Consider the following 22,924-nt stretch of genomic DNA (forward strand, 5'->3'; position numbering starts at 1 on the left):
AAGGTTTCCCCAAAGGCTACTGAACAACAGCCCTTATGCTTGAATGGCTCCTCTCCACTGACTGGACATAGCAGGACCTCAGGTTCTGCTATGGACACCTCCACCTGCAACACCAAGTGTTGCCTTTTGGCCTCATTTCTGCACTGAGAGTGTTCAGCAAAGTCCTAGTTGCCCTGGTGGCACACCCACTAGTGTGGTGTAGTGGTTAAGAGCGCTAGTCTCGTAATCTGGGGAACCGGGTTCGCGTCTCCGCTCCTCCACATGCAGCTGCTGGGTGACCTTGGGCCAGTCACACTTCTTTGAAGTCTCTCAGCCCCACTCACCTCACAGAGTGTTTTTTGTGGGGGAGGAAGGGAAAGGAGATTGTTAGCCGCTTTGAGACTCCTTAAAGGAAGTGAAAGGCAGGATATCAAATCCAAACTCTTCTTCTTCTTCTTCTTCTTCTTCTTCTACTACTACTACTACTACTACTACTATCAGGGACTACACAGAAGAGGAATTGTGGAGACAGCCAACCCATTCTGACCCTTCCAAGGAGGAGGAAAAGGAAGGCCGTATAGATTTAAAACAGGGGTTTGAGGAGGGTAGCAGCTCAGAGGTAGATGAGGAGAAAAGCTTAGAAATCATGGCACATCTGGAACAACACCCAGATGACACATTGTCATTAGAAAACATTCCAGATCCTCCACCTCCCAGAACCCAGAGAGCCTTAAAAGTAGGAGAGCAAAGGGCTCAAAGATAGAGGGCATGTAGCAGCACCCCTATAGGAGACAATGAGCATGGCAAATGAGAACGTGGGAGAGATGGGGGTGGAGATTCACCCGGGACAACGCCATTATCCAAGAGGCTGGGTTCTATAGCTTCTCTCTGTAACGATTGAAATAAAAAAGGACTGTGAGAAGTTCAGAAGTTCAGTCCACTTGTCGAGTGATACTCTGAGTTCCATGCATCCATTGAAGCAGGTCGACCATGGTGGGTCAGCGCTTAACTTTGCTGACCCCGGGGTGCCCTGCTTAAGGCAGGCAGTAGCTGACCAGCTAGATACAATGATCTCTCCCACCAATGGAGGCACCCATAGCTCTTGTACCTTATGACAAACAGGATGATATTATAACCTGTAGCTGCTGCCTCCCGCGTTGTTTTTGCTGCCTTTTTTCAGTGACATCCCTGGGGCACAAGCCTTGTCAGTGTGTATAAAAATATTTGAGGGACCCCCCCCCCCAAGTTGATGGGCATTACCATCTAAATAGAGTGCATGTGTCGCATCTTGTGATTGATTATGTGGTGCGAGACTTACTTCCCCCTACCAATATTTTATTCAAATTCACACCTCTGGCCGGGAACAATCTGGTTATCAGTAAGTTGAAATCATAAATTTGTCTCCAAACAGAACAATGATGCTTGCTTTCTGGTTAATTCACAACTTTGGAACTACAGAGATGATTTCATATAATTTATATACTGCTCAAAGCCGTTTACAAAAAGATCATATAACTAGGGGGATTCCAGAATTATTTCCATTGAAACAAAATCCTTTTTCCATATGCAAAGGCTGCAGCTAAGATGGCTCTTCCTTGGTGATTTAAACACAAATTTCAGCACACATTTTACCCCTGTGTGCTCAGTGTAAGTGCCTGACATAAAGGCAGTAAGTGTAATAGTGAGTGTATTTGAATTACATCTATTCTATGGCTTGCAGAACCAGATCCATTGAGTAACTGAGCTTATAAGGAAGGGAGGGTGAATGAATGTTCAGGACGTGGATGTTGGTGTTAGAACTGGGGTGTTAGCATAGCTGTCAACTTTTCCCTTTTCTTGCGAGGAATCCTATTCGGAATAAGGAAATTTCCCTTAAAAAAAGGAAATGTTGACAGCTATGGGTGTTAGTTGCAAGTGCTTTTCAGCTGATATTTTGGAGGGCAAGTATTCTTTTTTGTTAAAGTTATTTAGCTTGAAGTGAACTACTGGCTAAATCTTGACTCAATATATCTCTGACACAGGATCTTCTGTGTACCAGATTTCTCTCCCCCGGGCCCCACAACAGTGCAATGAATGACACGGTGCTGCTATTTATTCAGACGTTTGTACTATTATGAAAATTCCGCTTGAGTTTTGGGGAGAATAAATCACTTTGATTCTGATAATCATAAGGTTCACAGTACTTTGGTGGCTTTCGTGGAACATTCAAAGAGTATGTTGCCATTTAAATGTCAAGCTGACCTTACACCCCCCCCAGACCAACCCAGGTAAAGACCAGGAGCCATTTCTGTGCATTCTTGTTCAGATGTTTTCCTCCAGGTCTGCACCTGTGCCTTGAGCCACACAGAGACTCAGGTGATGCATCTCCCCCTTATAATGATTCTTATTCTTGCCAAATCACCAGGGATTTAGACAAATCAGCCAAACAACAGAAACAAGGGTAAAGTGAGGTAATTTATTACACTGTGCCTGAAAAGTTTCTTGCAGAAAATATACCCTGTGCCATGAGCCACTTTTCTTGTCCAATTCTCAGGGCTCGGATTAATCATGAGATTCTAAAAGCACCCGAGGGCCAGCCAATGAGTTTTTAATATACCTTTTCAGCTGTTTCTGGGTGAGCCAACTTTTGTTAGTGTGTCAACAGATCTCTCTTCTCTGTTGATGCAATAACAAAGTCTATTGTTTCAAGGACTTTTCTTTATTCTCCTTCTGATTCCCCTCGAGCCTTTATCTAAGTTTTCTCTCCTACAAGACCAACTTTCAGGCCCTGTGGCATAGAAGTCATGGCTTTTCCCATAAGATCTTTCTTCCAAATTGCCCTAAACACTTTCAGCTGATAAGAAGTATAGAATACACACCTTACACCACAAATGAGAAGTGACTGGTTCCTGTCTTCATTTTCACTGGAAGTCCTGCCCAAACTCTGGATCATGTTTAGCTATAGGATCCCCCAAATTGAATATTTTAGGGTCTCACTACAAACATGGTGTGTGTGTGTGTGTGTCAGATTGTGGCCACTCTAAGCAACTGGAACAGTCTCCCTCAGGAGGTTGTGGACTCTCCTTCCTTGGGTGTTTATAAGCAGAGGTTGGGTGGCCACCTTTCATGGATGCTTTAGCTAAGAATTCCTTCATTGCGGGGGGTTGGACTAGATGCCCCTTGGGGTCCCTTCCAGTTCTATGATTCTATGATTCACCTGCAGTCCTAAGTAATGGATTAGTGTTCCCCCCAACATTAAATGAGACCCCATAACTCTTATTTTTGTTCAACAGCCCAATGAATGTGAAGATTGTATTTGGGGTACGTTATGTGATGCCTCTGTCACTGTCTCATTGTTCTTGAGTATAAAGTTCACAGTTTCCCTGGCCTTCTGTGTGGCCCCTTCTTCTCCCCTTTTCATGAAAGGGCCTCACCACCCTGTTTTTAGTGCTGGTTGTGACCATTCTGTGTGACCATTGCATCAATCCTAAACACAAAGAATGGGTTTTGATTTTTACTGATCTTTCATGCAGTCCCTGCACCCTCATTTTGGTTCAAGAGCCTGTTTAACATAAAGATTGGTTTTGGTGGGTTGTGGTGCATTTAAGGGCCAAAACAAACAAGATGAATTTTAACAGGGAGAAATGTAAAGTATTGCACTTGGGCAAAAAAAATGAGAGGCACAAATACAAGATGGGTGACACCTGGCTTGAGAGCAGTACATGTGAAAAGGATCTAGGAGTCTTGGTTGACCACAAACTCGACATGAGCCAACAGTGTGAGGCGGCAGCTAAAAAAGCCAATGCAATTCTGGGCTGCATCAATAGGAGTATAGCATCTAGATCAAGGGAAGTAATAGTGCCATTGTATTCTGCTCTGGTCAGACCTCACCTGGAGTACTGTGTCCAGTTCTGGGCACCACAGTTCAAGAAGGACACTGACAAACTGGAACGTGTCCAGAGGAGGGCAACCAAAATGGTCAAAGGCCTGGAAACGATGCCTTATGAGGAACGGCTAAGGGAGCTGGGCATGTTTAGCCTGGAGAAGAGGAGGTTAAGGGGTGATATGATAGCCATGTTGAAATATATAAAAGGATGTCACATAGAGGAGGAAGAAAGGTTGTTTTCTGCTGCTCCAGAGAAGCGGACACGGAGCAATGGATCCAAACTAGAAGAAAGAAGATTCCACCTAAACATTAGGAAGAACTTCCTGACACTAAGAGCTGTTCGACAGTGGAATTTGCTGCCAAGGAGTGTGGTGGAGTCTCCTTCTTTGGAGGCCCTTAAGCAGAGGCTTGACAGCCATATGTCAGGAGTGCTCTGATGGTGTTTCCTGCTTGGCAGGGGGTTGGACTCGGTGGCCCTTGTGGTCTCTTCCAACTCTATGATTCTATGTGAGAAGTTCAGAAGTTCAGTCCACTTGTCGAGTGATACTCTAAGTTCCATGCATCCATTGAAGCAGGTCGACCATGGTGGGTCAGCCCTTAACTTTGCTGACCCCGGGGTGCCCTGCTTAAGGCAGGCAGTAGCTGACCAGCTAGATACAATGATCTCTCCCACCAATGGAGGCACCCATAGCTATTGTACCTTATGACAAACAGGATGATATTATAACCTGTAGCTGCTGCCTCCCACGTTGGTTTTGCTGCCTTTTTTCAGTGACATCCCTGGGTACAAGCCTTGGCAGTGTGTATAAAAATATTTGAGGGACCCCCCCCCCCCAAGTTGATGGGCATTACCATCTAAATAGAGTGCAGGTGTCGCATCTTGTGATTGATTATGTGGTGCGAGACTTACTCCCCCCTACCAATATTTTATTCAAATTCACACCCCTGGCCAGGAACAATCTGGTTATCAGTAAGTTGAAATCATAATTTTGTCTCCAAACAGAACAATGATGCTTGCTTTCTGGTTAATTCACAACTTTGGAACTACAGAGATGATTTCATATAATTTATATACTGCTCAAAGCCGTTTACAAAAAGATCATAGAACTAGGGGGATTCCAGAATTATTTCCACTGAAACAAATTCCTTTTTCCATAAGCAAAGGCTGCAGCTAAGATGGCTCTTCCTTGGTGATTTAAACACAAATTTCAGCACACATTTTACCCCTCTGTGCTCAGTGTAAGTGCCTGACATAAAGGCAGCAAGTGTGATTCAGAATGTATTTGAATTACATCTGTTCTATGGTTAGCAGAACCAGATCCATTGAGTAACTGAGCTTATAAGGAAGGGAGGGTGAATGAATGTTCAGGACGTGGATGTTGGTGTTAGAACTGGGGTGTTAGCATAGCTGTCAACTTTTCCCTCTTCTTGCGAGGAATCCTATTCGGAATAAGGAAATTTCCCTTAAAAAAAGGAAATGTTGACAGCTATGGGTGTTAGTTGCAAGTGCTTTTTTACTGATATTTTGGAGGGCAAGTATTCTTTTTTGTTAAAGTTATTTAGCTTGAAGTGAACTACTGGCTAAATCTTGACTCAATATTTCTCTGACACAGGATCTTCTGTGTACCAGATTTCTCTCCCCCGAGCCCCAGAACAGTGCAATGAATGACACGGTGCTGCTATTTATTCAGACGTTTGGACAATTACGAAAAATACCTCTTGAGTTTTGGGGAGAATAAATCACTTTGATTCTGATAATCATAAGGTTCACAGTACTTTGGTGGCATTCGTGGAACATTCAAAGAGTATGTTGCCATTTAAATGTCAAGCTGACCTTTGACCCCCCACAAGCTGGCCCAGGTAAAGACCAGGAGCCATTTCTGTGCATTCTTGTTCTCATGTTTTCCTCCAGGTCTGCACCTGTGCCTTGAGCCACACAGAGACTCAGGTGATGCATCTCCCCCTTATAATTATTCTTATTCTTGCCAAATCACCAGGGATTTAGACAAATCAGCCAAACATCAGAATCAAGGCTAAAGTGAGGTAATTTATTACACTGTGCCTGAAAAGTTTCTTGCAGAAAATATACCCTGTGCCATGGGCCACTTTTCTTGTCCAATTCTCAGGGCTCGGATTAATCAGGAGATTCTAAAAGCACCTGAGGGCCAGCCAATGAGTTTTTAAGTATACCTTTTCAGCTGTTTCTGGGTGAGCCAACTTTTGTTAGTTCATCAACAGATCTCTCTTCGCTGTTGATGCAATAACAAAGTCTATTGTTTCAAGGACTTTTCTTTATTCTCCTTCTGATTCCCCTTGAGCCTTTATCTAAGTTTTTTCTCCAGCAAGCCCAACTTGTAGAAAAGTGAGCTTGGCCATTCCCCCACAGAAACCCACACTTAATAAAAAGGCAGAAATGCAAAGGGAGGGAAGATTATAACTGTCCTTAAGCATCTGTATGTTGGTCCTTGAGAATTGTGGATGAGTTCTATTGGAGATCACAGAGCCAACTGACTACTAGCAAAGCCAAATGCCTACTGGAAAATCAGGGGTTTAAAATTGTGATCTTCCTCTTAGGGAAGGGAAAGGGCTTTGAAATGCCCTTCCTAGTGAGGAAATGGCTAAAGCTGGCCATCCTGTTTCCTTCCCACCCTAGTGTGTGAGAAAGACTGTGATGTTGAGCCATTAACTGAACCCGACCATTGTCCCACCATTACCTTGATGCCCCCCCCCCCATTCAGGAGTTTGAATAGACTATCTATGGCAAAATTAAATTAAATTATTTTAAAATATGTTTTTACTGACTGCTCCCATATGTCTCTGCTGTGATACTGTGATACCCCCCCCCCAAAAAAAACCTGACTGCCCACCTATCAAATATATTTCTTCTTTTAAAAACTCTATTTTAAAATCAATTAGAAAAATTATCGAAAGCACTGGGGAATAGCTGGTGGAAAAGCCTGCTGGATGTCAGCTTTGAGAACTGCACTTGTCTCCATGTCTGCTTTGATGCTTGGGCCACACCCATTGAAGGTTTCTGCGGTCCTTCTTTAAATAATATGGTTAGCCACCTCCGATTAAACAGTGGTCTTTATTGGTGCAACATTTTACAGGGCAGAAGAGTAGAAGTATGTGTTTTCAAGAGTTTACAACCATGGAAGCAGTATCATAAGATCATTTATTATAACCAGGTAGCACAGAATTTTCATCATAGCTTTCAGTTTGTTAAAGCAATCAAGTAAATTCGCCATTCACCTTCTCTATTTTCCATGGTGTGTTACATGGAAGATTGATAAATGAATTTCCATATCTGTGGTGCTGCAACATGCTGTGCTAATTGACTGAACTATCCTGCAGATCTCACCATTCACCATGGCAGATATTTGGGAAGGGGGGAGGGTCGGGTCTTCCTGTAAGAACTTAGGCTCTGATCCAAGTAGCGACATGCTGAATTGGACTCAGTAGCAAACACACAGCCAGTGTGGTTCTAGTAGATTTGGTGATATGTAGGAATGTTTGGATTCCTCTCCATTTCTCATTTTCCCAATCTCATGTTCTGTTTTCCACATTTCTACCTCTAGCCCACTTGGCTGCTCCCACACTGAGCAGCCTGGCTGCTTCACTTCACACCATTTGCAGTGGTACCTCAGGTTGCATACACTTCAGGTTACATACGCTTCAGGTTACATACTCCGCTAACCCAGAAATAGTGCTTCAGGTTAAGAACTTTGCTTCAGGTTGACAACAGAAATCATGCTATGGCGGTGCAGCAGCAGCAGGAGGCCCCATTAGCTAAAGTGGTGCTTCAGGTTAAGAACAGTTTCAGGTTAAGTACGGACCTGCGGAATGAATTAACTAGATGTACCACTGTAGATGTACCACTGTAGGCCTAACACAATTTCTTTGCCGCTTGCTGCTTAGACCTTCCCTCCTTCCAAGTGTGTGGAAAGTTGCAGCCCTGGATTGGTCAAACGTGTTCAGGAAGGAATGCCACTCTGCTGCTATGATTGCATTCCCTGTGCAGAAGGGACCATCTCCACTCAGGAAGGTGGGTAAGGCCAGCAGAAAGGGCTGCCCTTGAGGAAGAGGAAATCGCTTCATTCCAATATACAGGTGGAAATTTAGAACTGATGATAACTCCAATACAGATTGGAGAAGTGAGCCCACATTAACAAAATAAATTTCAATGGGTGGGGGAATATAAGGTTCTGCACTTTGGCATGAATAACCAGCTGTACAAATGTTAGATGGGGAACACCTGGCTTGCCATTAGTACCCCTGAAAAGGATCTAGGGAATTAGTAGGCCACAAGTTTAACAGGAGTCAATAGTGTGATGCATAAGCAAAAGCAGCTCATGCTGTTCTAAGCTGCATCAACAGAGGTCCAGTTTCCAGATCAAGGAAAAGAATAGCACTGCTTCATTCTGCCTTGGTCAGACCCCGCCTGGAATATTGTGTCCAGTTCTGTGTGTCAAAATATAAGAAAGATATGGACACGCTGGAACGTGCGCAGTGAAGGCCAACCAAGATGATAAAGGAGATTCCGACTAAACAGCAGGAGGAACGTTTTGATGGTAAGGCCTGTTTGACAGTCTTCCTCAGAAAGTGATGGACTCTCCTTCCTTACAGGTTGTTAAGCAGAGGTTGGACAGACAAAAGTTGCTAAGGGCTACAAAATAATATAAAAAATCATAACAGGCTGAAAATGTCCTCATATATATATTATATTATATTATATTACATGTTACATAGTGAGTTATATCATACTTAAATATTTAATAGATTTGGAACAAATGTCGAAATGATACTCCTTAAATGAATGGGTAAGTAAATTTTCACTTGTAGGCACCAATTCCAGTTTGCACCAGTTCAGAGTATTGTGATATTTAACCAAAGACATCTATCAGCATAAGCATGGGGACTGTAAAATGAGGTTTAGAAACAATCAGAAGAATATCATCTGCATATGAATTCAATTTATATTCAGCTGAATTGTGGATCTCCCTATGTTGTCTAATAGCAGAAGCGAATATGAAAAAGCAAGGGTGAAATCAGAAATGCTTGTCTAGTTCCTCTAAGTTGGGGTGCTCCAATTCGCAGCCCAAGGGCTGCATGCAGCCCTCAATACCTTTGTCTCCTTCCAGAAGCCAAGTGTGGGGCTTGCAGACCATAGAGCTTCCTGCAATGGCTTGGGGTGGGACACCTCAGTTGACTTGTGTCTCAACATGGTCCATATTCAAGTATCACGGACTGGCAGGATGAGGAGGAGTGGGGGAGCCTCCCATCCAAGAGCCCCTCAAGGAAGACAGGGAAGATGAGACTGAACCCTTGTGTCCTGGTGGTGGGACAATGGGGAAGGGGGGTGTCAGAAGGGGGAGGCCCTTCCAGGACAAGGCTGGAGACTGAGTGTCTCAATGTGAGCAGAGACACAGTGAGGAATCAGAGGGTACACCTGCCATCCCGCAGCAGAACAGTCTCAGTCCTGCTGGCTCTCCTCTTCTCACACCCTGATCTAGAAGAGTCCTACATGTTGACAGACAGACCCAGGGGAGGAGCTCACCCCCATATCGCAGTGACTGTCTGTTGGGGAGGGCTCCAGAGTGAGAAGGGAGCTCACCCCACCACGTGGAGGGGAATGGCGGAGCTGGAGCTAAGTTTCCTGCAACTTCTCAAGCTGAAGTAGTCAAGCCAGGATGACCTCGCTGTCTCCCCAGCCCCTTCTTGACCTGCAATGGCCCGGCACTTCCCTGTCAGCCCTTGTGATACAGAAGAACGACCCTTCTAAACCTTCAGCCTTCCATATCCCAGGCATGACCCTGCTCAAGCTTGCAGTGGTGCCACAATCTCGCGCAAGTCAGCAGGCTCCCACGAGAGGACAGCGCCAAAAGATGTGCCTCCCTATTTACACCCGAGGAATGTTGGAGGGTGTAGAATGAGCTTCTTTCACCAAAGTTAGACTTTTTAGTTGCCCATTCTGTTATGCCTCTCAGAGTTTGAAGGCACATGTGGGAGTTTTTGCAAACATGTTTTTCTCCAGCCTGCACCTGCGCATGAAGCCACGTAAATAATTCAGGACATTTAGAGTCTGTGCTTCTTCCCTTTGTAATTATCAAAAACACAGAGGGGTTTTTCTTTCATCACCTTTTCAACAAAGCTCCGGAGATTTGTCCAAAGATCACCTTTGAGTCCAATCAGGGAGATATCAGAACTGACAGCAACATGAAGTTATTAACATATTTCATCAGAGCAGGGATGGATTGGTACATAAAGGCCTTCTGTACCTCTCAGAATTGGGGTTCAGATTTAGGAGAGGTGAGTTGCAATACAAGAGTGCAAGGCTGACTTCTATCCCTTCTAGATATCAAGCCTTGGTTGGATTCCATCCACATTATCTAATTATCTTCTAGTTCAGAGGAGCAGTCACAGACAAGGAAGGTGTTCCAAGCAGGCACAGAATGGTACTGCTTCTCCTGATCTTCCTGCTTCATGCAGACTGTGGAGTGAAGGCAAAATGCCCCTTGACTTTGGAGAGAGATTGGATAGAGCCATTCATTTATTACAGGCCAGGAGACCACCTCATTAGTGGAGTCATCTCTGCTAGATTTGCTATATTTAATCCACAGCACTTCACTGAGTCTCCCTCTACCAGCTTTAAGCAGTAAGTCATTTTATGGGGATTGGGTTACTGCTGCTCCATTCAATATTGATTTTTACTTATCACCATTTTGGAGCTGTGGTGTATCTGTGTACCTTGGGTCTTCCAGGCTGTGATGCTTTTGGATTTAAATTTTTAATTCTTCATTTTCTTTTTTTTTAATGTTTGTACTTCTTTTTTAAAACAAATCAATAAAATTAATTATAAATATAACAGGCTTGGAAGGGATCTGGGGGATGGCGGAGGAGAGACAGCAATAGATGTTCTGTGTCATTTAATGAGTCTTTAAAAACCTTTAAACTCCTATGGTTCTTTGAAAGTCTATGCATGTCTAATTCCATCTTGAGAAATTCATTCTGCTTTAGTTTTGTTATGCGAGGGATAATGAGTATTGATTGAACAAGGCTTTCCCAACACTCATGCATCATTAATTGGGAATTTGCTGCCAAACGTCCGAATTTGGATCAGTGTTAGGGTGATTAAATTCTAGAAATTGAATCCAGGACTTTATATTATTCTTAGAAGCTTGTCCAAAAAAAAAAAAAGAAAAAAAAAAAAGCAAGAGTTGGAAGTGATATAGTCACTGAATACTGGAGGATATGATGTGATATTTACATTTTTTCAGCAAAGGAGGAACAAGGTACTGGCTGCCCCTGTCGTTCTTCTTTGCCATTCAAGAGATTAACCAGAATCCCAGGCTCTTGACCAACACCACTCTGGGCTACAATATCTATGAGACCTTTTTTCATGGAAGGATAACGTATGAAGCTTTGGTAGACCTGGTCTCTTCTAGACAGGCGAATGTTCCAAACTACAACTGCGGAGGACAGAATAACTTGATTGCTGTTCTTGAAGGGGCTGACTCTGACTCTGAGAACTCCATCCAGATTTCCAGCATGTTGAGCATCTATAAAATGCCACAGGTAAGAATGGAGATGGAGGGATTATCTGGCTGAGCTTCTCAGGCATGAAAATTTGGCGTACTGTCAGCTCAGAATGAGGAAGACATTGGATGTCAAGGGATTGAAGAAAGGAGATAAGGAATGGTCGAATGAATTGCTGTGCTCTTGTTGAGACAACCTGTCTTTCCTCCCTTCCATTTGTGTCAAATGCTGGTGTGTGTGTGTGTGTGTGTTTGTATGCCTTTGCATATAAAATGAGAAGAAAGGCAACTTCCCTCGTACTAGTGGCCATGCCACTAAAAATTGGATAAATCGGGGAAGTTTCCTTTGAGTGAAACCGTGAAATTTGTTTATTCATTGAAAACATTCATAACCCACTCAATTATTTAAAAAACCTTTTAGTAGTGCACAACCTAAAACAGTAACAAAATTGTTGAAACAAATCTACAGTATAAAGCATTAAAATAAAAGGATAAAGGCGTATTTTAAAAAATGAAAACAGGAACAGAGGGAATTCATAAAAATGGAATCCAGTCTTATATGTCAAGAAAAGTCTGGGCAAAAAACCAACAACACACATGTTTTTACAAAGCAAATATATGTTATTTGGTGTATGAATTATTTCATCTTTGATCCCAAACAATGCAAACCAACAGTCCTTCTTTTCTTGCCAGGTCAGCTATGCTTTTGGCTCCCATGTTCTGAATGACAAGAGGCAGTTCCCCTTTTTCTATCGGATGGTCCCCAAAGAAGAGGCCGTTTACCCACCGATTGTCAAGCTGCTCCATCACTTCAGATGGACGTTCATTGGTCTCATTGCTCCAGACACTGAAAACGGAGAGACGTTCATGAAGACATTGACACCTATGCTAGAAGAGAGTAACATTTGTGTTGCTATCTCACTGAGCTTTCCACAACATAATACATACCGTATGAGGTCCAAAGTTCCACCATCAGAAAAGTGGCGACAAGTCCAAGTATTCTTATATTACGTAGAATCTACTTATTTCTGGAGGGGAATACAAGTTGCTGAAATAATATTTAACAAGCTGGTCAAACCCACTGCGGGGAAAGTCTTGATCACAACATCTATGTGGGATTTGAGTGTAGACCTAATTGAGTTAATCAACAGTGGTTTAGATTTCCAGCATTTCCACAGTCTTCTTTCTTTCTCTATTGGGCTGAATAAATGGGCCAAATATGATGATATCGATGCCTTTTTCTTTGCAATAAAGCAATTTTGGGAGGAAGCTTTTACTTGTAACTATTTAGAGCACACATTGTCAGTGAAAAGCTGGGCAAGATGCCGAGAAAGGGAGGAACTGGAGATGCTGCCCAAAGAATATCTGGAAAGACTCTTATCTCTAAACAGCTACAGGATTTACAACACTGTCCAAGCTGTGGCCCATTCCTTAAATGCTGCGTATTCCTCCAGATCTAAGTGGCGATTGAAGGACAGTCTGGAAGTTCAAAGGCTACAGCCATGGCAGGTATTTCCTTTCCCATCTTGGACATCTCAGCCAAACACAACAATCAATTGTACAATTCCTGAATGGTTGCCTTGGAGATTGTCTGAGAACTTGGGGAATGTAGTGGGGAGGTGAAATTTTGCAAACCCCTTTGTGAAGTGCTATGAACTGAATCCTTTTTATCTCCTCTCAAATGACAGTCTCTCTGGGAACAGTTCCCACCACTAGCCTAACCTCTTCTTTGCCTTGAAGTGGCCCATTCGACCCCCACCTCCTCTTCTTTGCCTTGAAGTGGCCCATTCGACCCCCACCTCCTACATAAGAATTCCCTTGGGCAGGGAATATGGCATTGCACAGGCTCTCTCTCCCAAAGCCTTCTTCCCTCCTGTTTAGGGTGAAACGTTGGCATCTTCTGAGCTCCACTAAGCTCTACCCTTTCTCCAAAGGATTGTGTGTGTTGCTGGAGCCTGTATTAAGTGTCTGAGTGACTCATCTTCTCATTATGCTAAGAGTTTAATATATGTGGACATCTGTCATATTTCTGGTGTATTTACAGTGGTACCTTGGTTTGCAACCACTTTGCATTACAACCTTGGATTACAACCCGGAAGTGCATGTCCCTTTTTTTTGGATTACAACACCTTGGGGGGGGGGGAGGCCCCATTGGTGAAAGCGCGCCTTGGGTTACAACCTGTTGTGGTTTACAACCGGACCTCCAGAACGGAGTATGGTTGTAAACCAAGGTACCACAGTACATTCTGATCCCATTAATATGCATTCAACTAAATTTTCCATTTTATATAGAATATCTTGATTTTTTTTATGCAGAGCAGATAACAGCTGCAATCATCATTTGAGGCCCTTCTTCATGTCCCTCCCTCATAAGGAGTCTTGTTGTTGTTGTTTAGTCGTTCAGTCGTGTCCGACTCTTCGTGACCCCATGGACCAGAGCACGCCAGGCACTTCTGTCTTCCACTGCCACCCGCAGTTTGGTCAGATTCATGTTTGTAGCTTCGAGAACACTGTCTAACCATCTCGTCCTCTGTCGTCCCCTTCTCCTTGTGCCCTCCATCTTTCCCAGCATCAGGGTCTTTTCCAGTGAGTCTTCTCTTCTCATGAGGTGGCCAAAGTATTGGAGCCTCAGCTTCACGATCTGTCCTTCCAGTGAGCACTCAGGGCTGATTTCCTTAAGAATGGATGCGTTTGATCTTCTTGCAGTCCATGGGACTCTCAAGAGTCTCCTCCAGCACCATAATTCAAAAGCATCAATTCTTCGGCGGTCAGCCTTCTTTATGGTCCAGCTCTCACTTCCATACATCACTACTGGGAAAACCATAGCTTTTACTATACGGACCTTTGTTGGCAAGGTGATGTCTCTACTTTTTAAAATGCTATCTAGGTTTGCCATTGCTTTCCTCCCAAGAAGCAGGCGTCTCTTAATTTCGTGGCTGCTGTCACCATCTGCAGTGATCATGGAGCCCAAGAAAGTAAAATCTCTCACTGCCTCCATTTCCTCCCCTTCTATTTGCCAGGAGGTGATGGGACCAGTGGCCATGATCTTCGTTTTTTTGATGTTGAGCTTCAGACCATATTTTGTGCTCTCCTCTTTCACCCTCAATAAAAGGTTTTTTAATTCCTCCTCACTTTCTGCCATCAAGGTTGTGTCATCTGCATATCTGAGGTTGTTGATATTTCTTCCAGCAATCTTAATTCTGGCTAGGGATTCATCCAGCCCAGCCTTTCGCATGATGAATTCTGCATATAAGTTAAATAAGCAGGGAGACAAAATACAGCCTTGTCGTACTCCTTTCCCAATTTTGAACCAATCAGTTGTTCCATATCCAGTTCTAACTGTAGCTTCTTGTCCCACATAGAGATTTCTCAGGAGACAGATGAGGTGATCAGGCACTCCCATTTCTTTAAGAACTTGCCATAGTTTGCTGTGATCGACACAGTCAAAGGCTTTTGCATAGTCAATGAAGCAGAAGTAGATGTCTTTCTGGAACTCTCTAGCTTTCTCCATAATCCAGCGCATGTTTGCAATTTGGTCTCTGGTTCCCCTGCCTCTTCTAAATCCAGCTTGCACTTCTGGGAGTTCTCGGTCCACATACTGCTTGAGCCTTCCTTGAAGAATTTTAAGCATAACCTTGCTAGCGTGTGAAATGAGTGCAATTGTGCAGTAGTTGGAGCATTCTTTAGCACTGCCCTTCTTTGGGATTGGGATGTAGACTGACCTTCTCCAATCTTCTGGCCACTGCTGAGTTTTCCAAACTTGCTGGCATATTGAGTGTAGCACCTTAACAGCATCATCTTTTAAAATTTTAAATAGTTCAGCTGGAATACCATCACTTCCACTGGCCTTGTTATTTGCAATGCTTTCTAAGGCCCATTTGACTTCACTCTCCAGGATGTCTGGCTCAAGGTCAGCAACCACACTACCTGGGGTGTACGAGACATCCATATCTTTCTGGTATAGTTCCTCTGTGTATTCTTGCCACCTCTTCTTGATGTCTTCTGCTTCTGTTAGGTCCTTACCACTTTTGTCCTTTATTTTGGTAATCTTTGAACGAAATGTTCCTTTCATATCTCCAATTTTCTTGAACAGATCTCTGGTTCTTCCCATTCTGTTGTTTTCCTCTATTTCTTTGCATTGCTCATTTAAGAAGGCCTTCTTGTCTCTCCTTGCTATTTTTTGGAATTCTGCATTCAATTTCCTGTATCTTTCTCTATCTCCCTCGCATTTTGCTTGCCTTCTCTCCTCCGCTATTTGTAAGGCCTCATTGGACAGCCACTTTGCTTTCTTGCATTTCCTTTTCATTGGGATGGTTTTCGTTGCTGCCTCCTGTATGATGTTTTGAGCCTCCATCCACAGTTCTTCAGGCACTCTGTCCAGCAATTCTAAATCCTTAAACCTGTTCCTCACTTCCACTGTGTATTCATAAGGGATTTGGTTTAGATTGTATCTTACCAGCCCAGTGGTTTTTCCTACTTTCTTCAGTTTAAGCTTGAATTTTGCTATAAGAAGCTGATGATCTGAGCCACAGTCAGCTCCAGGTCTTGTTTTTGCTGACTGTATAGAGCTTCTCCATCTTTGGCTGCAGAGAATATAATCAATCTGATTTCGATGCTGCCCATCTGGTGATGTCCACGTGTAGAGTCGTCTCTTGTGTTGTTGGAAAAGAGTGTTTGTGATGACCAGCTTGTTCTCTTGACAGAACTCTATTAGTCTTTGCCCTGCTTCGTTTTGAATTCCAAGACCAAATTTGCCAGTTGTTCCTTTTATCTCTTGATTCCCTACTTTAGCATTCCAATCCCCTATAATGAGAAGAACATCCTTCTTTGGTGTCACTTCTATAAGGTGTTGTAAGTCTTCATAGAATTGGTCAATTTCAGTTTCTTCAGCACCAGTAGTTGGTGCATAAACTTGGATTACTGTGATGTTAAAAGGTCTGCCTTGGATTCGTATCGAGATCATTCTATCATTTTTGAGATTGCATCCCAATACAGCTTTCGCCACTCTTTTGTTGACTATGAGGGCCACTCCATTTCTTTTACGGGTTTCTTGCCCACAGTAGTAGATATGATAGTCATCCGAACTGAATTCGCCCATTCCCGTCCATTTTAGTTCACTGATGCCCAGGATGTCAATGTTTATTCTTGCCATCTCATTTTTGACCACATCCAACTTACCCAGGTTCATGGTTCTTACATTCCAGGTTCCTATGCAATATTTTTCTTTACAGCATTGGACTTTCCTTTCGCTTCCATGCATATCCGCAACTGAGCGTCCTTTCGGCTTTGGCCCAGCCGCTTCATCAGCTCTGGATCTACTTGTACTTGTCCTCCGCTCTTCCCCAGTAGCATGTTGGACGCCTTCCGACCTGAGGGGCTCATCTTCCAGCGTCATAACTTTTATATGCCTGTTGTCTTTGTCCATGGAGTTTTCTTGGCAGGGATACTGGAGTGGCTTGCCGGTTCCTGCTCCAGGTGGATCACGTTTGGTCAAAACTCTCCACTATGACCTGTTCATCATGGGTGCCCTGCTCGGCATAGTTCATAGCTTCTCTGAGTTCTTCAAGCCCCTTCGCCACGGCAAGGCAGTGGTCCATGAAGGGGCATAAGGAGTCTAGAGGGTGGCAACATGAGACTGTGCCTTTTCTGCAGTGGCTCCCCGTTTGGAGAATGCTGTCTCCAGGGAGGTTTGTCTGGCACCTTCATTATACATCTTTTGGTGCCAGACTGGAGTCACATGCAGCTCAGAACAAAGAGGCACTCAGTTGTTCATTCATTCAAGAAAACCGGCATATAACTCAGCAACACTTCCCATTCGGTCTTTTATCTTTTTAAAAGTTTTTATTTATACTTTTAAAATCTATACATTTCATTAGTTTTAGAATCATTTTAACATTTCAACGTTTTACTCCCATCCCCCTCTTTCTGTGGTTCTTTAAACTTGCTTTTTTATATCTTTGGCATATCCAAATTCATTTAATTTGCTCATTTAATTATCTACTTTAAATATATATTCTTATGAAACTGCAGGTTATTACAATAATCCTGCCAATGGTTTTAGATGTTTGTGATTTATCTGCAAATAGTCAATAAACCATTTTTAAAAAGTTTGTTATCATGATTTCTTATTCTTCCGGGAACTTTTGCCATTTCTGCATATTCCATTAGATTTTGTATCCATTCTTCCTTCTGCTTCTTTCCTTTTTTAGGAGAGTAGCTGCTGTTGCTTCATGCATAAATAAATTTCGTACAATTTAGATACCTCTGTCCCTATCATTCCCAAATGGTCCTTGGCTTCTCCAGCAGCCTCTTGACCCTTCTCCTCTGCTTCAGCCTCAGAGTCTGAACTGCTCCCCATCACCGACTCTCCCTGTTCACTAAACCCTGTTGCCCCCTTCAGTATCCAGCCCCCCATTGCAGTCTTCTTCCTCCGAGCTCTCCTCAGTGTCCCACCACCAATCCTCTGGCTCTGAGCCTCCTCTCCTCGGCGTTCCCTTGGAAGTTTTCTGGCTGGTGCTTCCCACAATTCTTCAGACTGCCCACCCAGTCCCAACCAGTCCCTGTCACTCTGTAGCCAATCCCAAATGAGAGCAGATCCAAGCATGAAATGCGCAGAGTTGAATAGTCAGTGTTGTTTCCCCTGTTCTGTATGTGGCCCTTTTCTCTGCCATTCTAGCTCCATTCTTACCTGGGAGACGTCCAATTTTACAATTCTTCAATGGACAGAGTGTATTTGGATGAGGACGGGGAACTGGCAGCTGACTTGGACATCGTGAACTGGGTGGTGTTTCCCAATAAGTCCCTCCTTAGAGAGAGGATTGGGAGCATCAAGAGACGAAGAATCCTAGACCTAAAGTGCACCACCGACCAGAATGCCACTGTGTGCCCCAGATGGTGCAACCAGGTGGGGAAAATAATTTGTTTCATTTTATTGGATTTCCCATCCCATAAGCTCTAATCATGTCACTGTCCAGAATGAGCCAGCTCCTAGTGGAACTTTACAGCCAGCTGCAGAACAGAGATGGTCAGATCGGACACAGACTGAACAGCAGTCAGAGGAGACTTCCCCACCCCTTGGAATGAAGGTTGCCAGGGAAACGACCGAGAGCGGGCTGGAACTCAGCCAAAGCTCTCAGAAGGCTCAAATAGGCGTGAACAGACACAGAGATATTCTCTCAGAAAAGGAAGAGGCTGGAGCTGATCCAATAAGTCCGAGGAGTTGGCGAATGGCAGGACTGCTAGACAGGAAGCAAAACAAAAGACATAAGGGGCATTGGTTCAATATATTCTGTAGACACCCGAAGGAGTCTTCAGAAGGCTCATTTGAGTGATAATGGTGGTGGCTGCATTAGAGCCATCCAGAGCTATCTGTTTGTTTTTGTAATAATTCTTCATTTTTTATTACCTACTGTCAGGGAACTGCCATCAGTGCTGGAGGGAGAGAGCAAAATCCAGAGGGATTCCGGAGAGCGTCCCGGGATTGGGAGAGGCAGCCCATCTTCTGGGGAAGAGAATCAGCGTAGCACCAGTGGAGAAGGGGGGCAGATGGGGGAAGCGGTGAGGCGGTCCCATGACTCCGTGCCGGGGACCAGCGGGGAGAGTAGAGGTCCTCCGCTGCCTACGCCCTCCTTGCGCAGAAGGCTTTCGTGCAGAGAGAGTAGGAGGAGACTAGGCATCAAAGAGCTTCTTTGCTGGAAGAAGTTTAAGAAACGCCCACTGACGGATTCTGCCAGCGATTGAGACAGCCACGGGTGAGTGGCTGTCCGGACAGAAAAGGTTCACTCAGGCAATCCAGCCAGGTGTTTGCACCAGCTTACGCACGAACAACCCCTAGAACCATTACACCTACGCTTACTGTGTTATTAAGCTGGGAACTCCTGATTGTCACCATGCTCAGTGTGTGGCTACCTTAAGGTGCCTTCTGCATTTCTTGAAGATTTAAGAGTAGGTTCCTCTGAAACTGTGTATATGCAGGATTCAGCTGTTTGGCTGGGTGATTTCTAGGCGGTTGCTTATTTTAGTAAGTAGAAGAGGTGGCCAATGGTTTTCCCCTTCCCCTGCCATATTTAAACCATAAAAAATCTGTAGGAGAGTGTGGCTTTTAGCAGCATCTTGGTCTCTCCCACAAACGTGAGATGACTCTGGCTGTTAATTATTTCACATTTATTGCTAAAACAACAAACTAGGATGGAGCTCCTCTACTCCTCGTCCTCACCAGAAGATGCCCAGACTGAGCTCCTCCCCCTTCCCCAGCACGGAAGCCCCCAACTTCTCTTCTGGTATCCTTTGTGCGCCCTTGCCACTTTTGAGATCCTACGAGATTTGGGAGAGAATGTTTCCTACATTCCAACATCTGTCTCACTATTGGAGCTCTCACACAGCTGCCTGTCTCTCTGGCCCTGTTTATTCCCTCCCCTTTACTCAGAGCTCAGATTACAGCTGCTCCCCACCCCTCCTCCCTGCCTTCTGCTGCTACCTGTTCTCTCTCTCCTGTCAGCATCTGAGCTTTGCTGACAATCAGTGCTAGCAATATTTCCTGAAATGCTCCTGTAAATCCATGTTCTATGCAGCAATTTCCAGAAAAGTGTGCAATAGGTTTGTTTGCTAGAAGAGATGGCCTCCTAACTTGAACCCTTCAAGGAAATTTAAGCACCCCTCAACTTTTGCAGTTAGTTCCTCTCCCAACCCTTTTGGTGAATGAAAAAAAATATTGTTAGAAAATACTGTCCCAGCTCCAGTTCAAAAACAGGTTGAGGTGAGAGGAACTGCTTCACCAGTTTATCATTTATTTATATGAAGGGTGGCTAATATCTGGACCCCCCTCCCCCAAATTCTATGTGGCACCTAGGACCACTTTTTTAAAAAAACAACAACACAAGCATTATTTTCTGGAAATGGTTTTACTGTGATGTATGTCTGCTGCACTTATATTGTGATGCTAAAAGTTTTTGAGAAACCTCCCTTTTGATAAAATATGTTTGTGCAAATATGTTTTATAAAACTGAATCGTACAATGAAATATAAAAATAATTTAGAGTACTAGAAAATAGCTGATGGGAAAACATATTGGACTAAGGACTTGAGAGTTGTGGTTCTCAATCAAGCCCACTCTTTGGCCAAAACAACAGAAGGTTCCACTGGGGTAACTATGGCCCTCAAACAGTTTAGCTACCTCTGATTTACACAGCGATCATGACACTGTATCATGTCCAAGAGGGGAGGTCTATGCTTTGAGGATTTTACAGCAGGAGGAGCAGGAGGAGGAGGGAAGAGGAAGGAACTAGGGTTTTGATCAAACAGGGAAACATTATCATTAGAGGTTTTGCTACAATCAAGCAGTAAACAAGTTTTGTTAAAGATAATCAAGTAATACATTGTTATCATTCTTATCATTGTTATCAAGCCTTAACACATTTTCCTTGATGCCCCTTTATTCTCAGCCCCTGCCTACTTCCAGGTGTGTGGAAAGTTGCCAGCCTGGATTCTTCAAGGTAGTTCAGGAAGGAATGCTGTTCTGCTGCTATGACTGCGTTCCCTGTGCGGAAGGAACGATGGTCACTCAGGCAGGTGGGTGACACCAGCAGAAAGACCTGCCCTTGGGGAAGAGGACACAGGACCTTTCTGGTGTCCAGGGTGTATTAAAGGGGAGTTCTAGAACTGATGCACTGCTACAACACAACTGGGCATCTTCCCCATTGGGTGTTCATACATGCTGTATTGACAGGATCAATGACAATTGGAAGCTGACACAGAGTAGGAGAAAATCCTGAGATGTGGGAAATTGACAGTACTTTGACGGTTAGTCAAACTTGGCACAAGAGGCACCATGAACTCTGGGATGGTTATCAGGCACAGATGTCTCATACAGTTGAGTCCAACAAGGTGCTTTTTGTCTGACATATTAGAAACTTTTGGCCTTGGGACCCTTATCCTACCATTGACACCCTTTCAGGAAAGGGGTCACCATGTCTTAGAATTATTTTATTGCTATCAGAATTGTTAGTGAGGTCCTCCTGCATTGTGATTCCCTTAGTATGTGGAATCCTCTCCCCAGGGTTTTTACCACCAATTGAAGACATCCCAGATGCCTCAGGCTTTCCTGTCCCGTAATATTATTAATACCAATAAATGCACTCCCTGGTTATATGCAGTGATTTTTATTGAATATAGTTATGCTTTCTTTCATTGGAGACCACTTTGGTATTACTTTTTGTTAATGAAAAGCATTACAGTAAAGTTGACATTCCTTGTGTTCTTTCCAGATGCAGAGCATTGCACCAGGTGTCCAGAAGATCAGCATCCAAACAAGGCCAGAGATCAATGTTTTTACAAGATACTCACCTTCCTGGATTATGAAGAACCTTTGGGGATCTTTCTAGCTTCCTTTGCCCTATTCTTATCCTTAACCACTTGTGTTGTGTTAGGAATATTCGTTATATTCCGAGAAACTCCCATAGTCAAAGCCAACAACCGGAACCTCTCCTATATCCTCCTCATCTCCCTCCTGCTTTCCTTTCTGTCCTCCTTGCTCTTCATTGGAAGGCCAAGGAAAGTGACCTGTCTTCTCCGACAAATGGCCTTCAGCATCATCTTTTCAGTAGGCATCTCTTCTTTGTTGGCAAAAACCATCACTGTGGTGCTGGCCTTCCTGGCCACAAAACCAGGAAACAGGGTGAAGAGATGGCTGGGAAAGAGTCTGGCCAACTCCATTGTCATTGCCTGTTCCAGTATCCAAGTTGTCATCTGCAGCATCTGGCTGGGCATCTCTCCCCCCTTCCCAGAGTCTGACATGCATTCCCAGCCCAGAGAGATCATCCTGCAATGCAATGAAGGGTCTGTTGCCATGTTTTATGCTGCCCTTGGCTACATGGGCTTCCTGGCCTCCATCTGCTTCACAGTGGCTTTCTTAGCTAGGAAGCTGCCTGGGGCCTTCAATGAAGCCAAGCTGATTACCTTCAGCATGCTGGTCTTCTGCAGTGTTTGGGTCTCCTTTGTGCCCTCCTATCTGAGCACAAAGGGGAAATACATGGTAGCCGTGCAGGTCTTCTCTATCTTGGCTTCCAGTGCTGGGCTTCTGGGCTGCATCTTCTTTCCCAAGTGCTACATAATTGTACTCAGGCCTGATCTGAACACAAAGGAGCATCTGACAACAAAAGTTGCTTCTTAAATGACTCATTTTCGACAACTGTTGTCCTGCACAGTAATGTTGAAAAAGACATAGTTGCCTTGCAAATGTAGCTTCTTAGATTTAAAAGCATGATTATGGCTCCTTTTCTGATGGTTACTTTTCAAACCTTTCAGAAGTGTCTAAATGTTTAAATTTTATTTTTAATTGTGCTTTTTCAACTTGGAAAGCTGAATGTCTTTCTCTAAAAATTCAGGTTCTTTGGCACTTCCTGCATTTCAATATATTGATTTAATAGGAAAATTGATTGGGACTGCTAAAACAAATAGAGGAGAAAAGTGTAATTGAGTAGTGAAATATTTTGTTTCAGGAACAGTTAACAGAGGGCACAGAAACATTATTTACAGATATAGAGACCAC

The 22,924-nt window shown here is 43.8% G+C and overlaps 1 protein-coding gene, 2 long non-coding RNA genes and 1 pseudogene across 4 annotated transcripts in view; 1 reads left to right on the forward strand and 3 right to left on the reverse strand.

Annotated features, from left to right (window-relative positions):
• The window catches only part of LOC310671218, a 497,424-nt gene that overhangs the window by 250,991 nt on the left and 223,509 nt on the right, over nucleotides 1-22,924 (reverse strand). The window lies entirely within an intron of this gene.
• The window catches only part of LOC310672813 (vomeronasal type-2 receptor 26-like), a 140,264-nt pseudogene that overhangs the window by 9,347 nt on the left and 107,993 nt on the right, over nucleotides 1-22,924 (reverse strand). The gene's annotated exons all lie outside the window — the stretch shown is intronic.
• On the forward strand, nucleotides 9,476-22,646 carry LOC310670519 (vomeronasal type-2 receptor 26-like). Its single transcript, XM_083425988.1, has 4 exons — nucleotides 9,476-10,499; nucleotides 11,122-11,419; nucleotides 20,820-20,946; nucleotides 21,642-22,646. Exons 1-4 carry the CDS (start codon nucleotides 10,297-10,299, stop codon nucleotides 22,544-22,546), a joined length of 1,533 nt encoding a protein of 510 aa, XP_083282114.1. The 5' UTR covers nucleotides 9,476-10,296; the 3' UTR covers nucleotides 22,547-22,646.
• On the reverse strand, nucleotides 11,980-12,775 carry LOC310671143. The gene is made up of 2 exons (XR_014507825.1): nucleotides 12,328-12,775; nucleotides 11,980-12,226 (listed from the first exon to the last, which is right to left on the reverse strand). It is a non-coding gene; the product is annotated as an uncharacterized lncRNA (long non-coding RNA).

The sequence above is a fragment of the Podarcis tiliguerta genome (genome assembly GCF_965153285.1).
Source record: "Podarcis tiliguerta genome assembly, chromosome: 2".
Lineage (NCBI taxonomy): Eukaryota > Metazoa > Chordata > Lepidosauria > Squamata > Lacertidae > Podarcis > Podarcis tiliguerta.

What these genes read in the sequence shown, in the direction of transcription:
- LOC310670519 (XM_083425988.1), top strand. Translation starts at nt 10,297, where the DNA reads ATGGTACTGCTTCTCCTGATCTTCCTGCTTCATGCAGACTGTGGAGTG. An exon ending in CCCTCTACCAGCTTTAAGCA is followed by an intron (nt 10,500 to 11,121) that starts GTAAGTCATTTT and finishes ACATTTTTTCAG; the next exon opens with CAAAGGAGGAACAAGGTACT. An exon ending in AACGATGGTCACTCAGGCAG is followed by an intron (nt 20,947 to 21,641) that starts GTGGGTGACACC and finishes TGTTCTTTCCAG; the next exon opens with ATGCAGAGCATTGCACCAGG.